Source organism: Sturnus vulgaris, chromosome 7, assembly GCF_052056855.1.
Source record: "Sturnus vulgaris isolate bStuVul1 chromosome 7, bStuVul1.hap1, whole genome shotgun sequence".
Taxonomy (NCBI): domain Eukaryota; kingdom Metazoa; phylum Chordata; class Aves; order Passeriformes; family Sturnidae; genus Sturnus; species Sturnus vulgaris.
In genome coordinates, this window is record NC_142249.1 from 3,674,044 (window position 1) to 3,693,473 (window position 19,430).

The 19,430-nt window shown below is 43.4% G+C and overlaps 2 protein-coding genes and 1 pseudogene across 8 annotated transcripts in view; all 3 read right to left on the reverse strand.

Annotated features, from left to right (window-relative positions):
* Window positions 1-19,430, reverse strand: part of LOC106863626 (UDP-glucuronosyltransferase 1A1-like) — a 103,576-nt gene that overhangs the window by 36,888 nt on the left and 47,258 nt on the right. Inside the window, exon 1 of one of the 7 annotated variants that reach the window (XM_088167557.1) lies at window positions 10,636-10,810. The exons of 5 other annotated variants lie outside the window; for them this stretch is intronic. In XM_088167557.1, coding sequence (XP_088023683.1) covers window positions 10,636-10,686 — 51 coding nt within the window. In that variant the 5' untranslated portion in view covers window positions 10,687-10,810. Of the gene's footprint in view, window positions 1-8,144; window positions 9,250-10,635; window positions 10,811-19,430 lie in introns of those variants that run through there. One more of the 7 variants, XM_088167551.1, reaches the window with a different exon arrangement.
* On the reverse strand, window positions 1,124-8,113 carry LOC148223090 (UDP-glucuronosyltransferase 1A1-like). The gene is made up of 3 exons (XM_088167485.1): window positions 4,189-8,113; window positions 1,392-1,739; window positions 1,124-1,144 (listed from the first exon to the last, which is right to left on the reverse strand). Exons 1-3 carry the CDS (start codon window positions 5,056-5,058, stop codon window positions 1,124-1,126), a joined length of 1,239 nt encoding a protein of 412 aa, XP_088023611.1. The 5' UTR covers window positions 5,059-8,113.
* On the reverse strand, window positions 15,700-16,837 carry LOC148223091 (UDP-glucuronosyltransferase 1A6 pseudogene; annotated as a pseudogene).

Consider the following 19,430-nt stretch of genomic DNA (forward strand, 5'->3'; position numbering starts at 1 on the left):
GGCAGGTAAGTGAAGTCACAGTGACTGGGAAAAGGGAAACTTTGTACCGACCTTTAAAAAGGACAGGAAGGAATCCCCTAGGAGCTACCAACCTGTCAGCCTCACCTCTGTGCCATGGAACAGACCCTTCTAGGAGACATTCTATGATTTAAGGAAATGAGGGATCCTTCAACAATGGTCTGCTCAAAAGAGCTAATTAACAGATCATTATTTTCCAAACAACAATTTTCAGTGTAAGATCACTCCTCCCCTCCTGCCATTCCATATAGTTTTTTGCTTGCAAAAGATTAGAAAAAATATAAAGTTTCATGTTCCATGGGAAACGGTCTGGATTCTTCACCAGTTTTATATTGTCACACAGTGAGGAAAATATATATATATATTTATAATATAAACGTTCATTTCCTTGCTAGGGCTCTTTTTGGAAGGATGAAGTAGGGGCTGGAAGCAGGAAAGACACATCCATGGTTTTTGCCAGCTGTACTTAAAACTGAATTAGCAACTCAGAAATACCATTCTAGATCAGTCTGGGAAGAGTTTGCCCCTGGGCCATGAAAGCAAACGACATTAATGTACAGACAGGACTTGCAGAGAAGCCCTAATAATGAAAATTATAGTACAGAAGTAATTTTGACATTAGAATCATTTAGTGTCGAGGTTGATAGCCTACACCAGAATATTTTTAAGGACATTTATCAAACTACTGTGCCTCTGGGCACGTCCTTCACAGGGAAACTTTTGGGAAGGCAGAATAAAGCTCTTGCAAGTGCAGATGCTGCCAGAGCAACCAGAACATCATCTACCACTTGGTGCATTATGATGCTTCATTTCTAAATTATGAAAGGGTGGGTCTATTAACCAAAAGGATTCTCCATTTTAAAAAATCAATTGTGACAGTAAAACAAATGCATGGACATTGTTATAGATATACAAAGCATTTGCAAACAGCATTAACATTCATCTATTTTAGCATGGCAATCACTGACCTGAGATAATGGCTTTTTCTTCCCACAGTTTATACCTTCAATCAAAACTATGTTGGGCATCACTGGCATGGGATACTCAAACCCAAAATATGCTCTTTCAAGTCAAATGGATCCATGGCTTAAAAGCTCCTCCACTTTTACTTGTCTGTGAAGAACATCTAAGGCCAGAAGTTCAAATGGGAAACAGGCAAAATGGCAAAGAAAGGAATCTACGAACTTGAGAACTGAATTTTCCACATGTTGGATTAACACCATGTGGTCTAAGCCCTCCATAAATGTTCTTGGGATGTAGGAAGGCAGGTCTGGGCACTGAGCAACCTGCAAATCCGAACTGTAGGGAGATCTCTGGAGAAAGAAAACAGACGAGACTGAGAGATGCAGAGCCAGGATTTCTCCACATGGTACAAGAGGATCCGTGAGAACAGCATCGAATTTACTGCTTTGGAGATACTGCATCAGATCCTTGTTGTGCAGCAGACTGCTGCAGGAGGAGGTGTAGAGGTTGGAGATGAACTGGTCTTTTTCAAGGAGAGCAGTAATTCTTTGATGAAAAGGTTTTCTTTCAAAAAGATAATTCCCAAGGGAGCCCACACATGCTCTCAACTTGTCCCTATATAACGGCACCAGATACCTTTTGAGGGTGTAATATGCAGATGCCTCCACGATCGAGTTTGCTTCTGGTGCCACAGTGACAATTTGGTGGCCTTTCTGGCTCAGGGCCACCAGCAGTGAGTGCAGGCTAAGCCAGTGACTCTATCCATGGGCACCATCAGCAGCTTCCCACCACTGGCTGAGCACAGCAGGGACAGGAAAAGCACAATCCTCACTGAAGCTGAGTATTTACCCACAGGAACCATGTTCCCAGAAATCCAAATTCTGATCATCTGCCCCAACCTAGCAGCTTTTAAAGCTACTCCCTAGCAGGGAGCCACAGCTCCCTGCCAGATTCCCACATTCCCCCTTAATGATCGGGCTTTTCCATCAGAACCATTCACATTAACCATTGAAAGCACTGATGAACAATTTAACTGATAAATGAATTTGAGTTGTGCAGAACTGGGCTTGGTAAGTGAGACTCCCTTCCACCTCAATCTGTGCTGATTGATGCTAGATTGAAAATAAAATCAAGTTTTGCCAAAATAAAACGCTGAGAATAGTGCTGGCACTTGGAAGTAACCAGGCTTGCTGAAAGCAGGTATTGAAATGCTTTATTTCTTTCCTTCTTTTTAAGAAGCATTTTACAGCTGTTCTGAAATGCTTGGCGAGCTTATGTTTAAAATTATAAAACTGTGCCACTATACACCACAGTATCTATGTAAACCCATAGGAAGAGGCTCTGGGATTTACTTATGGCTCAGCACACCAGGAACACCACCAAATACAAATTTAATCCAGTGGAGAAGCAGAAGTGTTTGCATCAGTGAAGGAAAACCACTGGATTGATGCTGTCATGCACACCATTCCTTGTTTTCATCCTGACCTCTCTCTCTCTCTCCATAATTTTCTACTTCTGGGAGTGATAGGAAGAAATCAGGAGTGAATAATCAATATTTCTGCAATAAATATTGCTGCTGGACTATGATCTTTACCCCTTGGAAAAAAAAGAATAAGAGAGGGAGCCTTGCCCTCAGAGAAGAGTTTGGTTCCATGCTGGAGCTGCTCCATGGCTTTGCCTGGAGGCAAGATGTCTTGCTGCTTTCCCAGAGGATCCACCTGGCTTTGTCCCTGAGGATTTGTTAAGCAGCTCTGATGGAGAGAAGAGACTGGAAAAAGCACTGCTCTGATAAAAGAGGGGCTTGGTAACAATTTGAAAGAGACCTTTGTGAAAAAGCAGAGCAACAGAAACTAACAACTCAATGCTGGCACTAGGGAAGTGCAAGGAGTGAAGAAGCAAAGCCCGAGGGTAGGGAAGGTTGGCTCTAGGAAAGGTGTGAAAAGCAAATATTTTCTTGTGAGACTTCTCTCATTCATGTTCACAAAAGCCTATGAATTTGAGGGAAGAGTAAGAATGGTGCTAAGCTGGAAGAATCCATTCTAAGGGCTTTGGGAAGGCTGGCAAGTGAAAAAAGTTCGAGGGAAGAAAAGAGTAGAGTTTGTTGATTTTTAAGTAATGTTCATAAAGATAAAACTTCTTCCTTTTCAGGAAACCAAATGACGTATTGCTGAGAGAGCAGCATGACACTAACTACAGACCCATCACGGCTGAGGGGAGCTCCCTTCTCCTTTATGTCCTCTTCCACTTAATCCCTAGCTTTTCATGAGACTCTTCCACTCACACCACAAGCAAGCAATACACATCACATGCAGCAAGAAGCTAATGTACATCCTGAGCACCCCCGAGCTAATCAAGGGCTTTTTAGACCACAGATTCCCCAGCAACCACCCATCAACACTTCCCCATCCAAACTGGATGTGTCTTAAAATAGACGAGATTTCAACTGGTTTTCATGGAAGCTGTTAGACCAAAACCTTCACCACAAAATATGAGCCTTTGACTCAAAACCTGCTGTTACGTAATAGAGAAAATGATGCACTTGTACGTGACCCAGTGAGGTATTTTTCTGACTAGATAAGCAGCTAATGGTCTTGAAGAAATATTCTAGTGCCTACATAAGGCAAAAAATTATTGGAAGAGCTGTTATAATTCACCAGCCGATTTTCGCATTAATTTCTGCCTGAGAATTTCTGTGCCTGATTTCAGCTGGAATTAAACAAAGCATAGCACATGATACCCTCACCAAACAAAATCCCCATGTTGGGCAGACCTAAAGAAAGGACCTGCAATAATATCTTGTGCTCCTGGCCAGGCTTTTATGTGGATTGGCTGTACAGAAAGTCTTAAGCTAAATGATATCCTTAGGTAGAATCCCAGAATGGTTAGATTGAAAAGGACCCTTCCCGTTCCAACCCCTGCCATGGGCAGGGACATCTTCCACTATCACAGATTGCTCCAACCAGGCCTTGGACAATTCCAGGAGTTTGAGCAGCCACAGCTTCTCTGGGAAACCTCTGTGAAGACCTCACCACCCTCACAGGGAAGATTTCTTCCCAATATCCCGTCTGATCCTTTCTTCTGTCAGCTTAAAGCCATTCCTCTTGTGCCATCACTTCAGTCTCTTGTAAATACTCTCCCTCCAAGACAGAAATAAGATATGCTCATATCAAATACCACCATTTGGATCACTCCCAGCCACCCACTAACCTGAGATAAGGGCTTCTTCTTCTCTCCACAGTGGATGCCTCCAATGAAAACCATGTTGGGCATGACAGGCATGGGATACTCAAAGACAAAGTCGATTCTCCTCAGCCAGACGGATCCATGACTTAAAAGCTCCGTCATTGTCATCGGTTTCTGGAGGAACTCTGAGGCCAGCTCTTCAAATGGAGAATAGGCAATATTGCAGATGAAGGACTCAGAAAGGGCAATCAGGAAGTTCCTCACCCTCTCAGAGAAGGTCATGTGGTCGCTGTTTTCCGAGAACATGCGTGGGACGTAGGACGGCGGGTCTGGGCCCTGAGCTGCGCGAACGTCTAAGGCACACGGGACCATCCGCAGGAAGAAAACACTGGGGATGGAGAAGTGCAGGGCAATGATTTGCCCACAAGGTGACACGGGATCCGTGAGAAGGGCATCAAAGTGACTGTCTCCAATGTACTTCATCAGCTCTTGGTTGTACAGCAAGGACTTGCAGGAAGCATGAAACATAGTCCCGCTCTTCCGATAATCTTCCAAAAGCTTCGAGAATCTTACCAGGAAAGGATCTTGGCTGAAAGTTCTTGCACTAACGGAGCGTATGTGTTCTTCCATGTCCTCCTTCGTGAACGGCACAGGGTAGGTTTTCAGTTCGTAGACATCCGCAGAATCGATGAGGATTTTGTTGTCTGGTGCAACAACCACGATTTCGTGCCCTCTCTTGCTCAGCTCGAGCAGCACTTTTTTCATGCTGAGCCAGTGGCTGCCCTCCATGGGGATCACCAGCAGCTTCCCAGCAGCGGCCGGGCTCAGGAGGCACAGGAACGGGAGAAGCAGTGCCAGCAGCATGATGTAGGTTGTGCAGAGAGGAACTCTCATACCTTAAAGGCCAGGGCTGCGTTTGACAGCTTTTGTAGCCATCCTCTGTCTCTGCCCTTTGGACTCTCCTCCCATTTCAGGTCATCAGACCTTTGTGACAAGGTCATGGACAGCAATAAATGATTAGGAACGATTCAAGGCTGGTGTGGACTCCAAAGGCTGGTGTGGCTATGGGTGAGTCAAGAAAGGTCACCTTCACACACGCCACTCTAAGGTTGTTTGCTCAATGCCACCTTCTTCCATCAGGAAGACCCCAGCTTTGTGGCACTTCTTGCCACCAGCCCACCATGCCCAAGGTCGGATGAGAAAATGCGGGGAAAATCTGTGAAGAAAATGCACCCACAGAGGGGATGCTCAGAAACACTGCTGACTCCACACGGGAGGGCTGTGTCTATCAGGAGAGCACTGAAAGGACACTTATCCATCACGGCCTCTGGAGGCCAACAGAGGTGTTACAGACTGATGTAATTTAGCACTTTTTAAAAGCATTTCCTTCCCTAATGAAACTGCTGCAAGTAGTACAGTGAAACACAACTTAAAGATTAATATGAGAAATCAGTGTTATTGCAGTACACGGGGTTTGGGTTTTTCTTTTTTTTCAATAGTCAAAACCCAGAGAAAAATTACTTTTCCTTAATACAAATTTGCATTTTGTTCAAACATAAGCAGCCAGCAGAAAATGTTTCCTCATCTCTCCATATAACTTTACCCTAGCCCCTTATCGTATCAGATATAAAATGATGTTGCAAAAGAGCATTTCACCCTTGTACCTCAGATAACAATGACCAAAAACACCTCTCTTAATAAAAATCATGAATCATTCACAGCCAATGAGGGCTCCATTCATGACCAATGTCGGGACAGTTCATGACCTCAACCCTGTGTCCAGATCCTTCTTAGTTAGGCTGAGGGTTTAATACTGGAGATAACCTCTCAAGGAAATTTATAAGTAGGTGAATATGGGAAAATATTTCCCTCTCTAGGGAATTATGGGGCTTTAAATCCTTGCTGAAGCCTTTTCCCCAAGCAGTTTCTGCATGGTTCTTCTCAAGCCTGGTGGAAAATTTTGGACTTTGCTGAGAAACTGAACTCCAAAAGGAGCAGCATGATATACCATGCAATCCTGATCAGCTTTTTTCCTCCTCGCACTGCATCAAAGAAGAGAACTAGTGGATGGGTTCAGGGCAAACAAAGGGAGAGGAGGCCAGCACAGGGACAAAAAGAAGGAGTTTTAGGCTTTGGTTGCTGTCTAGAAAGCCCCTTTCATGTATTGGGAGCAAGTTAAAATCTAAGAGAAGGTGTGATACCTTCCATTAACCCCACAGCAGGAATGTTTTATCTTTGTGCCCTGAGTAGCTCTACTCTGTCACACTGGACATGGAGGAACCACCCTTAGACATGGAAAACCAATTTCTGGAGAGGACCAATGCAGGAGAGGTGGGACATGGCACAGACTGAAAGCAGGAGATTGAACAGATTCCCAAATAATTCTCATGAAATGCAGGAAATCTGGATGCAGACTTTATTGCAAGTGCTGTGACAAGAGCTGACCAAATGAGCTTGGAAGTTGCTGCCTGGTGTGTTTTCAACTCTGGACTCGATCACATTTTCAATGGCAAAACCAGTTGGCTGAAAACAGCCAATACAAGTTCATTTCCCTTGACTAGAACAGAAAAAGCCGCTTGTTAGGATGGCCAGACTTCCTAATGGACTCCACAGACTCCCTACTTTTTATACCAGACCATCAGAGCAAAAACTATGGCAAATGTGAGGCAACAACAGGAAGGGCAAGAGAAATTACAGATAAAGGCAGAATAGGCAAAGAAAGGAAGAAAATATTATATTAGCACAGGATCAGCTGACGTCCCATCTAAGCTGTGTATTCAAAGTGAAATAGGAGAAATTCTTTGGCTCTCTGTAGAAAATGTAGCTAGAAAAGACATGAAGATTTTTCCAGGTGTGGAATGTGATTTTCTCCTAACAGGACTGTGAAGACAGGAGCTGGCAGGGATAAAATGAGGGCAGGATTTCTCTACCCTTGTAGCAAAGTTACAAACTAGTTGCAGCTCTGAGATCTTCAGGATACAAAAGTAAAGACTTGTGTTGTGCAACCAGTAGGAATTTGCCTCTTAAATCTTGTGGCACTACTCTCATGAGTCCTAACATGAAAGAATGACTTAGATATAATTTTATCCTAATATTCTAGTTAATAGCTTTATACTTTGCCTTGTTTATCAGGTTTAGAAGGCTCTTCATAAGCCTGTCAAAGAGCATAAAGGAAATCTGAAAGAAGAAAGAAAAAACCCACCACTTCAGCTCAAAGATATTGTGCATAGATACCGTGTGACCACAATTCAGAAGTGTGGAAGTAATTTCCTAGGAAAGGGAATTGTGTCCTGCTTTGTGCCTGGAAAGAAATGTCCAGTGCTGCCATTTTAGAGATTACATGGTGACCATTAAAATAGATTCACAAATTTAGATTAACTTAAACAAACCTGAAGAACACTTCTGGTAAAAGCAGATATCAAGGAGTAGGTCTGAAAACTTATCTGAGTTCTGCATTAAAGTGACTTTCACCAAATTCATGATTGTAAGATTATTTCTTGCTGTTTCAATGACACATTTATATTCACCCCCAAAAACAGGAGTAACTTAACATAGCCAGTTTGGAAATAATTTGTCATCAAAATACAACTGACGTCAAAAAACTGATGCTGATGAGCCTGGAGTTAAAAACAAAAGACGACTCTTGGATTTCTGACCAGACAAAAGAAATACATTTCAGACACCGTTAAAATGAAATCAAAACTGAACCTGGTTGGTGGTTAACACACATTAAGTAAGAACAGTAATTTCCATCTCACAGATGAAATCCCGTTTTTGTTTGGTTTGTTACAAAACCCACATTAATTCAAATACATCTGTATCATGGTTATTTGATTTCAGCTTGTGGAAAACAACTACCCAAACCTGGTCAAATTAAATCATTACCAAAAATTTTAAAAAATTAATAGCAATAAACTACCTGCAATACCGTAATGACTGTTCATGAGGAAATGTACAATTTGGAGGAGAAGGAATGTTACCTTAGGCAGTGGTTTCTTCTTAGCACAGTTGATCCCCCCAACAAAGACCATGTTGGGCATCACTGGCCTGACGTACTCAAACACAAAGTCAAACCTCAGGATCCAAACTGCAGCAGAGTCCACAAGGTCTGTGAGGGACACATCCCTCTGAAGAACTTCTGAGGAAAGCTTAAGAGCTTCTGCATAGATATCATTGCAGTAGCCAAGCTCCAGGAGGGAAATCAGAGCATTTTCCACCCGCTGGAAAAATGTCATCTGGTCTGAGTTGAAGCTGAAGAGTCTGGGGACGTAGGACAGAGGGCTTGGGCTCTGTGGGGCTGAAAAGTGCAGGTTGCAAGGGAATCCCCTCATGAAGAACACAAAGGGAAGGGAGAGATGATGGGCGAGGATGGTGCCACACATCAAGGCTGGATCTGTCAGGATGGCATCAAAGCGGCTTTGGTTGAGGAACCTCAGGGTCTCCTGGCTGTGGAACAGGTCCCTGCACTGCCCAAGGAAGGTGTTGAAATCATGCACTGAGGCCTTGTACATGGCCAGGGCATTGAGGGGGAAAGGCTTCTTCGTCAGGTGCACAGAGATATATTCCTGGAAGGCATTATCCAGCTCTTCCAGGGTCTGCCTCACTGGGTATGTGACCACCTTGTAGGACTGCGATGTCTCAATATTCCAGGCCACTTCAGGAACCAGCACCACCACCTCGTGTCCTCTCTGGCTCAGCTTCTCCACCACCTCCTGCATGCTCAGCCAGTGGCTTCCCACCATGGGAACCACCAGGAGCTTCCCTCCGTCGGAGAGGCCGGGCAGGAGGAGGAGGATGGAAATCCAGGCACAGCAAAGCCTCAAAGCCATGCTGCTGTGGTCGGAGTAGGGGCTGTGGAAGAGATTTCTCCGGCAGCTTGTAGCCTGAAGGTGCTTTGGAAAGCAACTGATGGGTGGATTTATTGCATTGTGCTAAGTGGTAATGTTGTAGTTAATGATTCACAGCTTTGGATTGTGAATGCTTTATTTTGCCTTTTCCCTCCTTACTTGGAAAGTCAAGTTTCTTGAACCTTCCACTGCTGGGTCACTGGAGTTCCCAATGAAACTGATACAAGTGGTACAGTGAAACACAACTTACAGTAAAGATTAATATGAGAAATCAGTGTTTTTACAGTACCTGGGGTTTGGGTTTTACTTTTTTTTTCAATAGTCAAAACCATGCGAAAAATTAATTTTCCTTAATACAAATTTGCATTTTGTTCGAACATAAGCGGCAAAAAAAATGTTTCTTCATCTCTGCATGTAACTATAACCTAGCCCCTTATCTTATGAGGTGTAAAATTAAATTGCGAAAGAGCATTTCACCCTTGTACCTCAGATAACAAAGACCAACAACACCTCTCTCACTGCAAATCATGAATCATTCATGGCCAATGAGGGCTCTGTTCATGACCAATGTTGGGACAGGTCATGACCTCAACCCTGTGTCCAGATCCTTCCTGTTTATAAATGGCTGTGGGTTTAATGCTGGCTCTCCAAAACTTCCCTAAAAGGTTTAAATGAACATGGGAAATTATTTCCTTCTCCAAGGCATGCTGGAGATTTTACATTTAAATCCTTGCTGAAGCCTTTTTCCCAAGCAGTTTCTGCATGGTTCTTCTCAAGCCTGGTGGAACATCTTGGACTTTGCTGAGAACGTGCCCTCCAAAAGAATCAGCAGCTCCATCACCCATGCTGATCCCATATTGGTAGTATCCAACATGGATTAGCTTAATGGGAGTTGTCAAACAGCTCAGAGGAAGGAGATGAACAGAAGACGGGGCCGTAACCTCAGACGAGGCTGCCAAATGAACATGGGAAGGTTGGTACACAAAAGCCCAGATGGAAATTTCCAAGAGACAGCCATAACCAGAAAAGATTAAAAGCTAATTCAATAATGTACAAAAGAAGGGGAGGATGGAACTGAAAAAGGATTTCTTTTGGGGATTAGATATTGACACCTAGACCATAAAGGCAGATAGAAAGAAATCAATCTAATGCATGGCTGTGATAGAAAACAGGTAACATCTTCAGTCCTATAACCTTCACTGTGGATGAAAGGAGAGGGGATATATGGAAGTAGGGACAGACAATCCACAAGACACCTGGGAAAGGAGGATACCAAAATTCTTCAGTTTAACAAAAGAGATTATCATTTGCATAAAAGCTACATGTCACTCAAATTGTCCTAATTAAGACTGATAAGGTTTTCTGTCTGGCAGCAGTTGATATAATCTGAATGCTGGGTATTCGGAAATAACATTTCTGCATCACGCAGAATTTCTATCTTCAAACACCAAGCTGTTGTCTGTCAGGATTTGACGTAAGAATGTGAGTGACATCCCTTGGCCAGGATGGCAGGATGTTGGAACGAGGTATCTTTAAGGTCCCCTTCAACGCCAACCATTCTGCCATTCTATGACACATTTGTATTTTTGCCTTTTCAATATAGAAAACAAACAAGATTTTGTACCTGAGACAGGTTCCTCTTCTGAACACAGTTAATCCCTCCGATAAAAGCCATTGAGTCCCACCGTATGACTGATAAAATTACATCATCTCATTGAGAGATGCCCCAGCAAGGAGGCGGAGCCAAGCATTTCCTACCTAGATAAAAAGTAAAATTTAAAACACCAAAGCAGCCTTTTTCCACTGGATTCCAGAGGAAAACTGAACCTTTCCACATCATCACAGGACCTTTGAAGGAAAATTGCAGCCTTCTACAGGAGCACTGCTCCTACTGAACAACATCTGTCACTGCAGGATTGCAGCCTCCATTTAATGGGACTGCTACCAATGTCCTGACTGACTGACGAGGTGTCAGGTTGTATTCTGATACTGTAAGTGTTTTTGGGTTTGTTCTCTGTAATACTGTATTTCTATTTTAATTTTCCAAGTAAAGAACTGTTATTCCTATTCCCATATCTTTAAGATCCTCTTAATTTCAGAACTATAATAATTTGGGGAGAGGGGGTTTATATTCTCCATTTCAAAAAGAGGCTTCTGCCTTTCTTAGCAGACACCTGTCTTTCAAACCAAGATTTTGGCACCCAATGTGGGGCACAAGGGCATCGAGAGGAAAAAGGAACAACCGTCTTGGATAAACTAATTTTTGTGTGCTGGATATAGAAACCTCATTAAGTGTCACAGTGTGGTCTAGCTTACCCTGGTTCGGGTGGCACGTGGTCATGGCTGTATTTCTCCCATTTGCAGTTTTTTATCTAAACGTGGGCCCTATAACTAAAGCTACTGCGGCTGTTATTCAGTTTGCCTTATGGGTTAATAAAGGTTAAGAATTCATGGATTTTTTATTTCCTTTGGAAGGTGGGTACATGGATTCAGGGCTATCACACTCTAACTATGTTTTTGAGGTTACTTTAATAATGGTACCTACTGTGAGGGAATGACACCAGGGGAAATTTTCTCCCAAACCTTCACCTAGTTTTTCGGGTCCACCCCACCACCAGTTTTTGAAGGGTTCAAATCCTCTAAATGCTAATGATGTCATACAGTGGCTGATGTTACTGATATGCCTGTTTTATTTAGCATTCAAAGATAAGGGTATCTTGGCTTGGATAACCACTCTGATACCTACCCCAGGAAATAAGGATGCTGCCCCAGAGCCTGACCCTGCCTCACAGCCCACCTCAGAAAGGAACCACCCAGAGTGGGTGGGGGTTCTAGTGAAGGAGATACGTGAGATGAGCCAGATGCTGAAGGAGTACCTCTCCCCAGCTGGTGAGAAACCCTCCCCCTGCCTTAAAGAGGGAGATTCTGATGGTGCTGCAGCAAAACCCACAGATGTTATATCTATCCAGATTCCAGCTGAACTACAAGGGCAGTCACAGCCAGCACTAGTTGCCCCTGTAGAAACTAGGAAGTCTAAGATGAAAACAAAGCACCCAGATAATAAAAAGCAGAAAAGAGGCCCTCACAACCAGCAAAGGAGCCAGAGATTAAAATCATCACTGATTCCCTGCCGTACGAAAGTCTCCATAATCTGCAAGTAAACATTGTACGATGGGGCCGTGAGGCTTTTACAATTTGGTTACTTCCTGTCTAGGACCTTATGGGTACAGGAGTGCAACTGGATGGTACTGAGGCAAGGAATTTGGGACCCTTGACCCAGGAGTCAGGTGTGGATCAGGTGACCGTAAGGGAGCCAGTCCTCCTTTCCCTCTGGGAGCGGCTTTTAATGAGTGTAAGGGAGAGGTTTGTCCACAGAGAGAGAATGCAGGAGCACTGTCATTGCTGGGGTGATGAGGGGATCACAGGTATTGACTTTGCTGGAGGCTGAGGTGATCCTAACTAGGAAGGAGTGGCAGAAAAACCCAAATGTGACTGGCCCAGAGGCACCATGTATCCTAGGCATAGACTTCCTCAGGAACGACTATTACAAAGACCCAAAGGGACTCAGGTGGGTTTTTGGAATAGCTGCTGTTGAGGCAGAAGGTATTATTGAACATTTTGCTGGGAGTATCAGAAAACCCATCTACAGTAGGACTCCTGAAGGTGGAAGAATAACCAGTACCAATTGCCACCTCGATGGTGCACTGCCACCAGTATCGGACGAATCGAGATGACGTGATCCCCATCCACAAGATGATCCGTGAGCTGGAGAGCCAAGGGGTGGTCAGCAAAACCCACTCACCCTTCAACAGCCCCATCTGGCCTGTGCACAGTCTGACAGAGAATGGAGATTAACTGTGGACTATCGTGCATTGAATGAAATGACTCCACCACTGAGCGCTGCTGTGCAGGACTTGCTGGAACTCCAGTACGAGCTGAAGTCCAAGGCAGCCAAGTGGTACGCCACCACTGACAGCGCCAATGTATTTTTCTCCATTCCTCTGGCAGCAGAGTGCAGGCCTCAGTTTGCTTTCACATGGAGGGGTGTGCAGTACACCTGGAACCGACTGCCCCAGGGGTGAAAACACAGCCCCACCATCTGATCCAGGCTGCACTGGAGAAGGGTGGAGCTCCAGAACATCTGCAGTACATTGATGACATCATGGTGTGGGAGAAAATGGCAATAGAAGTATTTGAGAAAGGAGAGAAGATCATCCAGATTCTACTGAGAGCCAGCTTTGCCATCAAGAAGAGCAAAGTCAAAAAACCTGCCCGAGAGATCCAGTTCCTGGGAGTAAAGCGGCAAGATGGACGGCGCCAGATCCACACTGAGGTCATCAATAAGATCACTGCAATGTCTCCACCAACCAGCAAGAAAGAAACACAAGCTTTCCTAGGTGCCACAGGTTTTTGAAGAATGCACTTTCCTGAGTACAGCCAGATTGTGAGCCCTCTCTACCTGGTCACCCACAAGAAGAACGATTTCCATTGCGGCCCTGAGCAGCAATAAGCCTTTGCCCAGATCAAGCAGAAAATCACTCATGCAGCAGCCCTTAGCCCAGTCAGGACGGGATCAGAGGTGAGGAATGTGCTTTACTCTGCAACTGGAAACAATGGTTTATCCTGGAGCCTTTGGCAGAAGGTGCCTGGTGAGAATCGAAGCCAACCTCTGGGATTCTGGACTCAAAGTTAAAGAGGGTCCGAACTCAACTACACTCCCACAGAGAAGGAGATCTTGGTTGCCTATGAAGGACATTAAGCTGCCTCAGAGGTAATCAGAACTGAAACACAACTCCTCCTGGCACCCCGACTACCAGTGGATGTTTAAAGAAAGGTTCCCTCTATCCACCATACCACCGATGCCACATGGAGCAAGTGGATTGCCCTCATCATGCAGCACACCTGTATTAGAAACGCAAATTGCCCTGGGATTTTAGAGATAATTACAAACTAGCCAGAATGTAAAAACTTTGGTCTCACTGACAAAGAAGAACAAAACCAAGCAACCTGAACTGAAGAAGCCCCACCGTACAACCAACTGCCAGCAAACAAAGCATGCTATGCTCTTTTCACCGACGGCTCCTGTCGCATCGTGAAGATAAACCAGAAGTAAAAAGCAGCTATATGGAGCCCCACATGACAGGTCACAGAAGCTACTGAAGGAGACAGTGAATCAAGTCAACTTGCTAAACTCAAAGCTGTTCAGCTGACCCAGAACATTGCTAAAAAAGAGAAGTAGCCAAAGCTCTACCTTTACATTAATTCATAGACAGTAGCCAATGCTCTGTAGAGTTGGCTGAAAAGGTAAAAAAAAGCTAATTAGCAACGTAGAGGAAAACCAATCTGGGCTGCTAATGAATAAAAAGACATTACCACCTGAGTAAAAAAGCTGTCTGTATAAGTCCATCATGTAAATGCCCATGTCCCCAAGAGCTGAGCTAATAAAGAGCACCAAAACAACAAGCAGGTAGATCAAGCTGCAAAAATAAAAGTGTCAAAAATAGACTTAGATTGGCAACACAAGAGAAAGTTGTTCTTGGCTCGATGGGCCCATGATGCTTCACGTCATCAGGGCAGAGATGCCACCTATAAGTCAGCACGAAACCAAAAAGTGAATTTGACCATGGACAGTATTTCTCAGGTTATCCATGACTGTGAGACCTCTGCTACCATCAAGCAGGCCAAACAGGTCAAACCCCTCTAGTATGAGGGGCGATAATCTATAATCTAAGTATGAGGAAGCCTGGCAAATTGACTACATCACACTATCTCAAACCTGCCAAAGCAAGTGCTACGTGCTAACCATAGTGAAAGCCACCACTAGATGGTTGGAAACGTACCCTGTACCTCATGTCACTGCTTGGAATACCATCTTGGGCCTGGAAAAGCAAGTCTTGTAGAGATATGCTACATCTGAAAGAATTATGTCTGACAATAAAACCCATTTCAAGAACATCCTAATCAACACCTAAGCCAAAAAACACAGCATTGAATAGATATATCATATCCCTTACCATGCACCAGCTGCCGGTAAAGTTAAACAGTGCAACAGACTACTCAAGACTATCCTGAAGGCATTAGCAGGGAGACCTTCAAAAATTGAAAGAAGAACTTAGCAAAAGCCATCTGAATGGTCAACACCCAAAAGGCCATCCATCAAGCTAGTCCTGCCCAGTTGGAGACCTTGCACACAATAAATGGAAATAAAGTCCCTATAGTACACATAAAAGCTATTTTAGGAAAAACTGTTTAGATTGGTCCCACCTCAGGCAAAAACAGACCCATCCTTAAGACTGTCTTTGCTCAAGAACCTAGTTACACTTAGTAAGTAATGCAAAAAGATACAAAAGCCCATTGTGCACCACAAGGAAACCAAATTTTAAGAAAGAACTGTGTGTAAGGTTTCATTATGCAAATAGTAGTAGAATAAGGGGTAGATAATGTCTTAGGTTGCAATACAAATGCAACCAAAACATGTATTCTATCACCATCTGTTAAAACAAGGTGGACCAGTGATCCTTATCTCTGTAAGAGATATTCTTTGCTAATGAGCCACCTGTTAAAACCAGGTGGGGCAGTGTTCTTTATCTTTTCCACAACCCATCCTTCCTCCAAAAAAAAATCATCTGTTAATGGGCCATTGAGTCCCACTATATGACTGATAAAATTACATTATCCCATTGGGAGATGCTACAGCAAGAGGAAGGCGCCACACATTTCTTACTTAGATAAAAAGTAAAATTTAAAACACCAAAGCAGCCTTTTTCCACTAGATTCCAGAGGAAGACCGAAGCTTTTCATATCATCACTGAACCTTCAAAAAGACCTGCACCCTTCTACAGGAGCAGTGCTTCAACTGAACCACTTCTATCACTCCAAAGGAACTCTGGCCACCTTTTAATAAGACTGCTACCAACACCCTGACTGACAGACTGTCAGGTTGTATTCTGACTGTCGATGTTTTTGGATGTGTTCTCTGTAGTATTGTACTTCTATTTAAATTTTCCAAGTAAAGAACTCTTATTCCTATTCCCATATCTTTATCTAAGACCCCCTTAATTTCAGTATTATAATAATTTGGAGGGAGGGGGTTTATATTCTCAATTTCAAGAGAGGCTTCTGCCTTTCTTAACAGATACCTGTCTTTCAAACCAACATAGCTTACAGTAAAAGAGCTCCAGCAGATTGACCAGCACGTTCTTCACCCGTTGGGAAAACATCATGCTGTCTGAATTATCCAAGAAAAACCTGGGCACATAGGAAGGAGGGCTTGGACACTGAGTAGCAGCAGAATCCATTCCACAGGGAAAGCCCCGCAGGAAGTAGACAGAAGGCACAGAAAGATACTCAGCCACCAGGGGCCCACACATCAGGATGGGATCTGTGAAAACCACGTCGAATTTGCTCTCTTTCAAGTACTGCATCAGCTCCTCGTTCTGCAGAAGGCTCTTACAGTTGGTGAAGAAGACTGAGGAGATTGCTATTGTGCTTTGGTACGAGGTAAGAACAACATTCCAAACAGATTGTTCAATAAAATGGGCATTAACAAAGGTCTGGAGCATTTCACCCAAGTATTCATCGCTGTAAGGTATGGGATACACTTTCACTGTGTAATTCTGAGGCTCCTTTGACTTCATATACAGACTGGTTGCGGGTACAACCACAACAACTTCGTGTCCCTTCTGCTGCAGTTTCTCCACCACTGGGTGCATGCTGAGCCAGTGACTCCCATCCTGAGGTACCACCAGGATCTTTCCACCTTCAGCCAGGATTAAAGACAGCATCAGGAGGAGAAATATCCAGATACCTCCATAAAAAAGAGCCATTTTGGCAGGAATGAAGCAGTGGATTCTGCTCCAGAGGGATCCACACAGTCCTTTATAGAATGGTCCTTGCAAAGTAAGCAGGGAATTTATTGCCTGCAGGAACTTCCCAATATGGTTGTGATTTGCCTGTGATTTTGACTATGTTTGGGGAAGGGAAGGGAAGGGAAGGGAAGGGAAGGGAAGGGAAGGGAAGGGAAGGGAAGGGAAGGGAAGGGAAGGGAAGGGAAGGGAAGGGAAGGGAAGGGAAGCAGTGTCCCGAGGAAACTTTTGTACTTTCAATTTAATGTTAATTTCCAGGGCAGCCATTTTCTAGGCCATGAATAGAAACCCTGTGAAAATGAGAGGGTTTTAAAGCAGGACCTATGCTCTTCAACCTTGTACTGCTGAGAGAAAGGTGTTTATTCAGTTACACTTCTTCTTTCCTTGAGTAGCTACCTACTTTTAACTGGGGTTAATTTGAGGTTTACAGTTAAACAACAAATTGTTGTTTAAATAAATCCTGGGAAGTTTACATTAAAAAAACAGGGAGAACTTTTAAATGTGGCTGTAGCTTAAACTTCTGAACTTTGCTTTAATCAAATCATAGTCACTTTGTTTTTTCTGAGCTGGCCAAAAAAGCAACTTTGCATTAAATTTGGTTAAAAATAAGATTGTCACCAGAGTGTCTCAGTGCTCACAGTTTGAGCTTATTTGCAATATCACCATGCGAGCCTTCAGGTACTTGTAGAGTCAAGATACAGGCTCTGATTCCTGCAAGCCTTGTGTCACACTTCCAGACACTTGGGGAGCTGGAAACCTGGGATTTCTCTGCCTGTTAAGGAAGGTGCAATTGCTGCTGAGACAAATCCCCATGCAAAGTGCAGGACAAGATTAACTAAGCGTGAGGCAGCTTAGTCAAGGTGGAAAAGCAGTTTGTGTTCCCCCAGGCCCAGCCCTGTGGGCTCATGTTCTCCCACAACCTCTTTGATGATCCTTATGCAATTTAGGACTGAATTCCCAGCTGGATAAGATAAGTAGGGCCATCTTAGCACAAGCCTGAGCTCCTTCTGTTCAGAGCAGCTCCTCCACAGGACCACCTCAGACACAGCAAAGAGGAGCTCTTATCTGGAATGAGACCACAGTGCTCCACTGCCCTGCCTGTGGAAAACTATGGAAGTGGTGTAACAAAAAGGCCTGTGGATTCCATGTCTGAGAAAGAATCTGCATTTTGAATCTCTACTTCTCTTTCCCTCTCCCAGTAATCCCTTTCCTTTTCTTACCTGTTGAGCAATGGGTTCAATAAGCTTTGGAGAACTGTTAATTCTTCTCACAGGATTATGTTTCTGAGAAGTAATGATCAGCCCAGGGCTTTACCCCTGTGTGTGAACAGGCAGATGTCATTTCTCTCCCATGACTCACTTTACTCTTGTTTACACTCGCCTCCTGGGCACTATTCAAAGTGAAATATGAGAAATTCCACTGCTCTCTGTAGAAAATGTAGTTGGAAAAGAGACTGAAGAAAGGAGAAATATAGATGATATATTCAGGTGTGGAATGTGATTTCTACCTAACAGGAGTGTGAAGACAGGAGCTGGCAGGGACAAAATGAGGGCAGGATGTCTCTACCCTTGTAGCAATGTTACCAACAGTTTACAGCTCTGAGAGCTTCAGAATATAAAAGTAAAGACTTCGGTTGTAGAACCAGCAAGAATTAGCCTCTTAAAACTCAAGGGCTCTCTCGTGAGCCCTAACATGATACAATGACTTAGATACAATTTATACTAATATTCAAGTTAAGAGTATTATTCTTTATCTTGTTTCTCAGTCTAGAGGGCTCTTCATAAGCCTGTCAAAGAGCATAAAGGAAATCTGAAAGAAGAACGAAAAAATCCCACCACTTCAGCTCAAAGATATTGTGCACAGATACTGTGTGACCACAACTCAGGAGTGTGGGAGCAATTTCATAGGAAATTTTCTAGGAAAGGGAATTGTGTCCTGCTTTGTGCCTGGAAAGAAATGTCCAGTGCTGCCATTTTAGAGATTACATGGTGACCATCAAATTAGATACAGACTTCTAGATTACCTTTAGCAACCCCGAAAAACACTTCTGCATTTGGAGAAAGACAAAATTCTAACACCAAATCAACAATTTTAAAATTATTTCTTGCTGTTTCAATGACACATTTATATTTCACCCTCAAAACCAGGAGTAACTTAACATAGACAGCCAGTTTGGAAGTACTCTGTCATCAAAATACAATGAAAGTGATGAAACTGATGCTGATGATCTTGGAGTTAAAAACAAAAGACGACTCTTGGATTTCTGACCAGACAAAAGAAATACATTTCAGAGGCCAATAAAATGAAATCAAATCTGGACCAGGTTGGTGGATAACACACATTCAGGATGGACAGTAATTTCCATCTCATAGATGAAATCCCGTTTTTGTTTGGTTTGTTACAAAACCCACATTAATTCAAATACATCTGTATCATGGTTATTTGATTTCAGCTTGTGGAAAACAACTACCCAAACCTGGTCAAATTAAATCATTACCAATAATTTAAAAAAATTAATAGCAATAAACTACCTGCAATACCGTAATGACTGTTC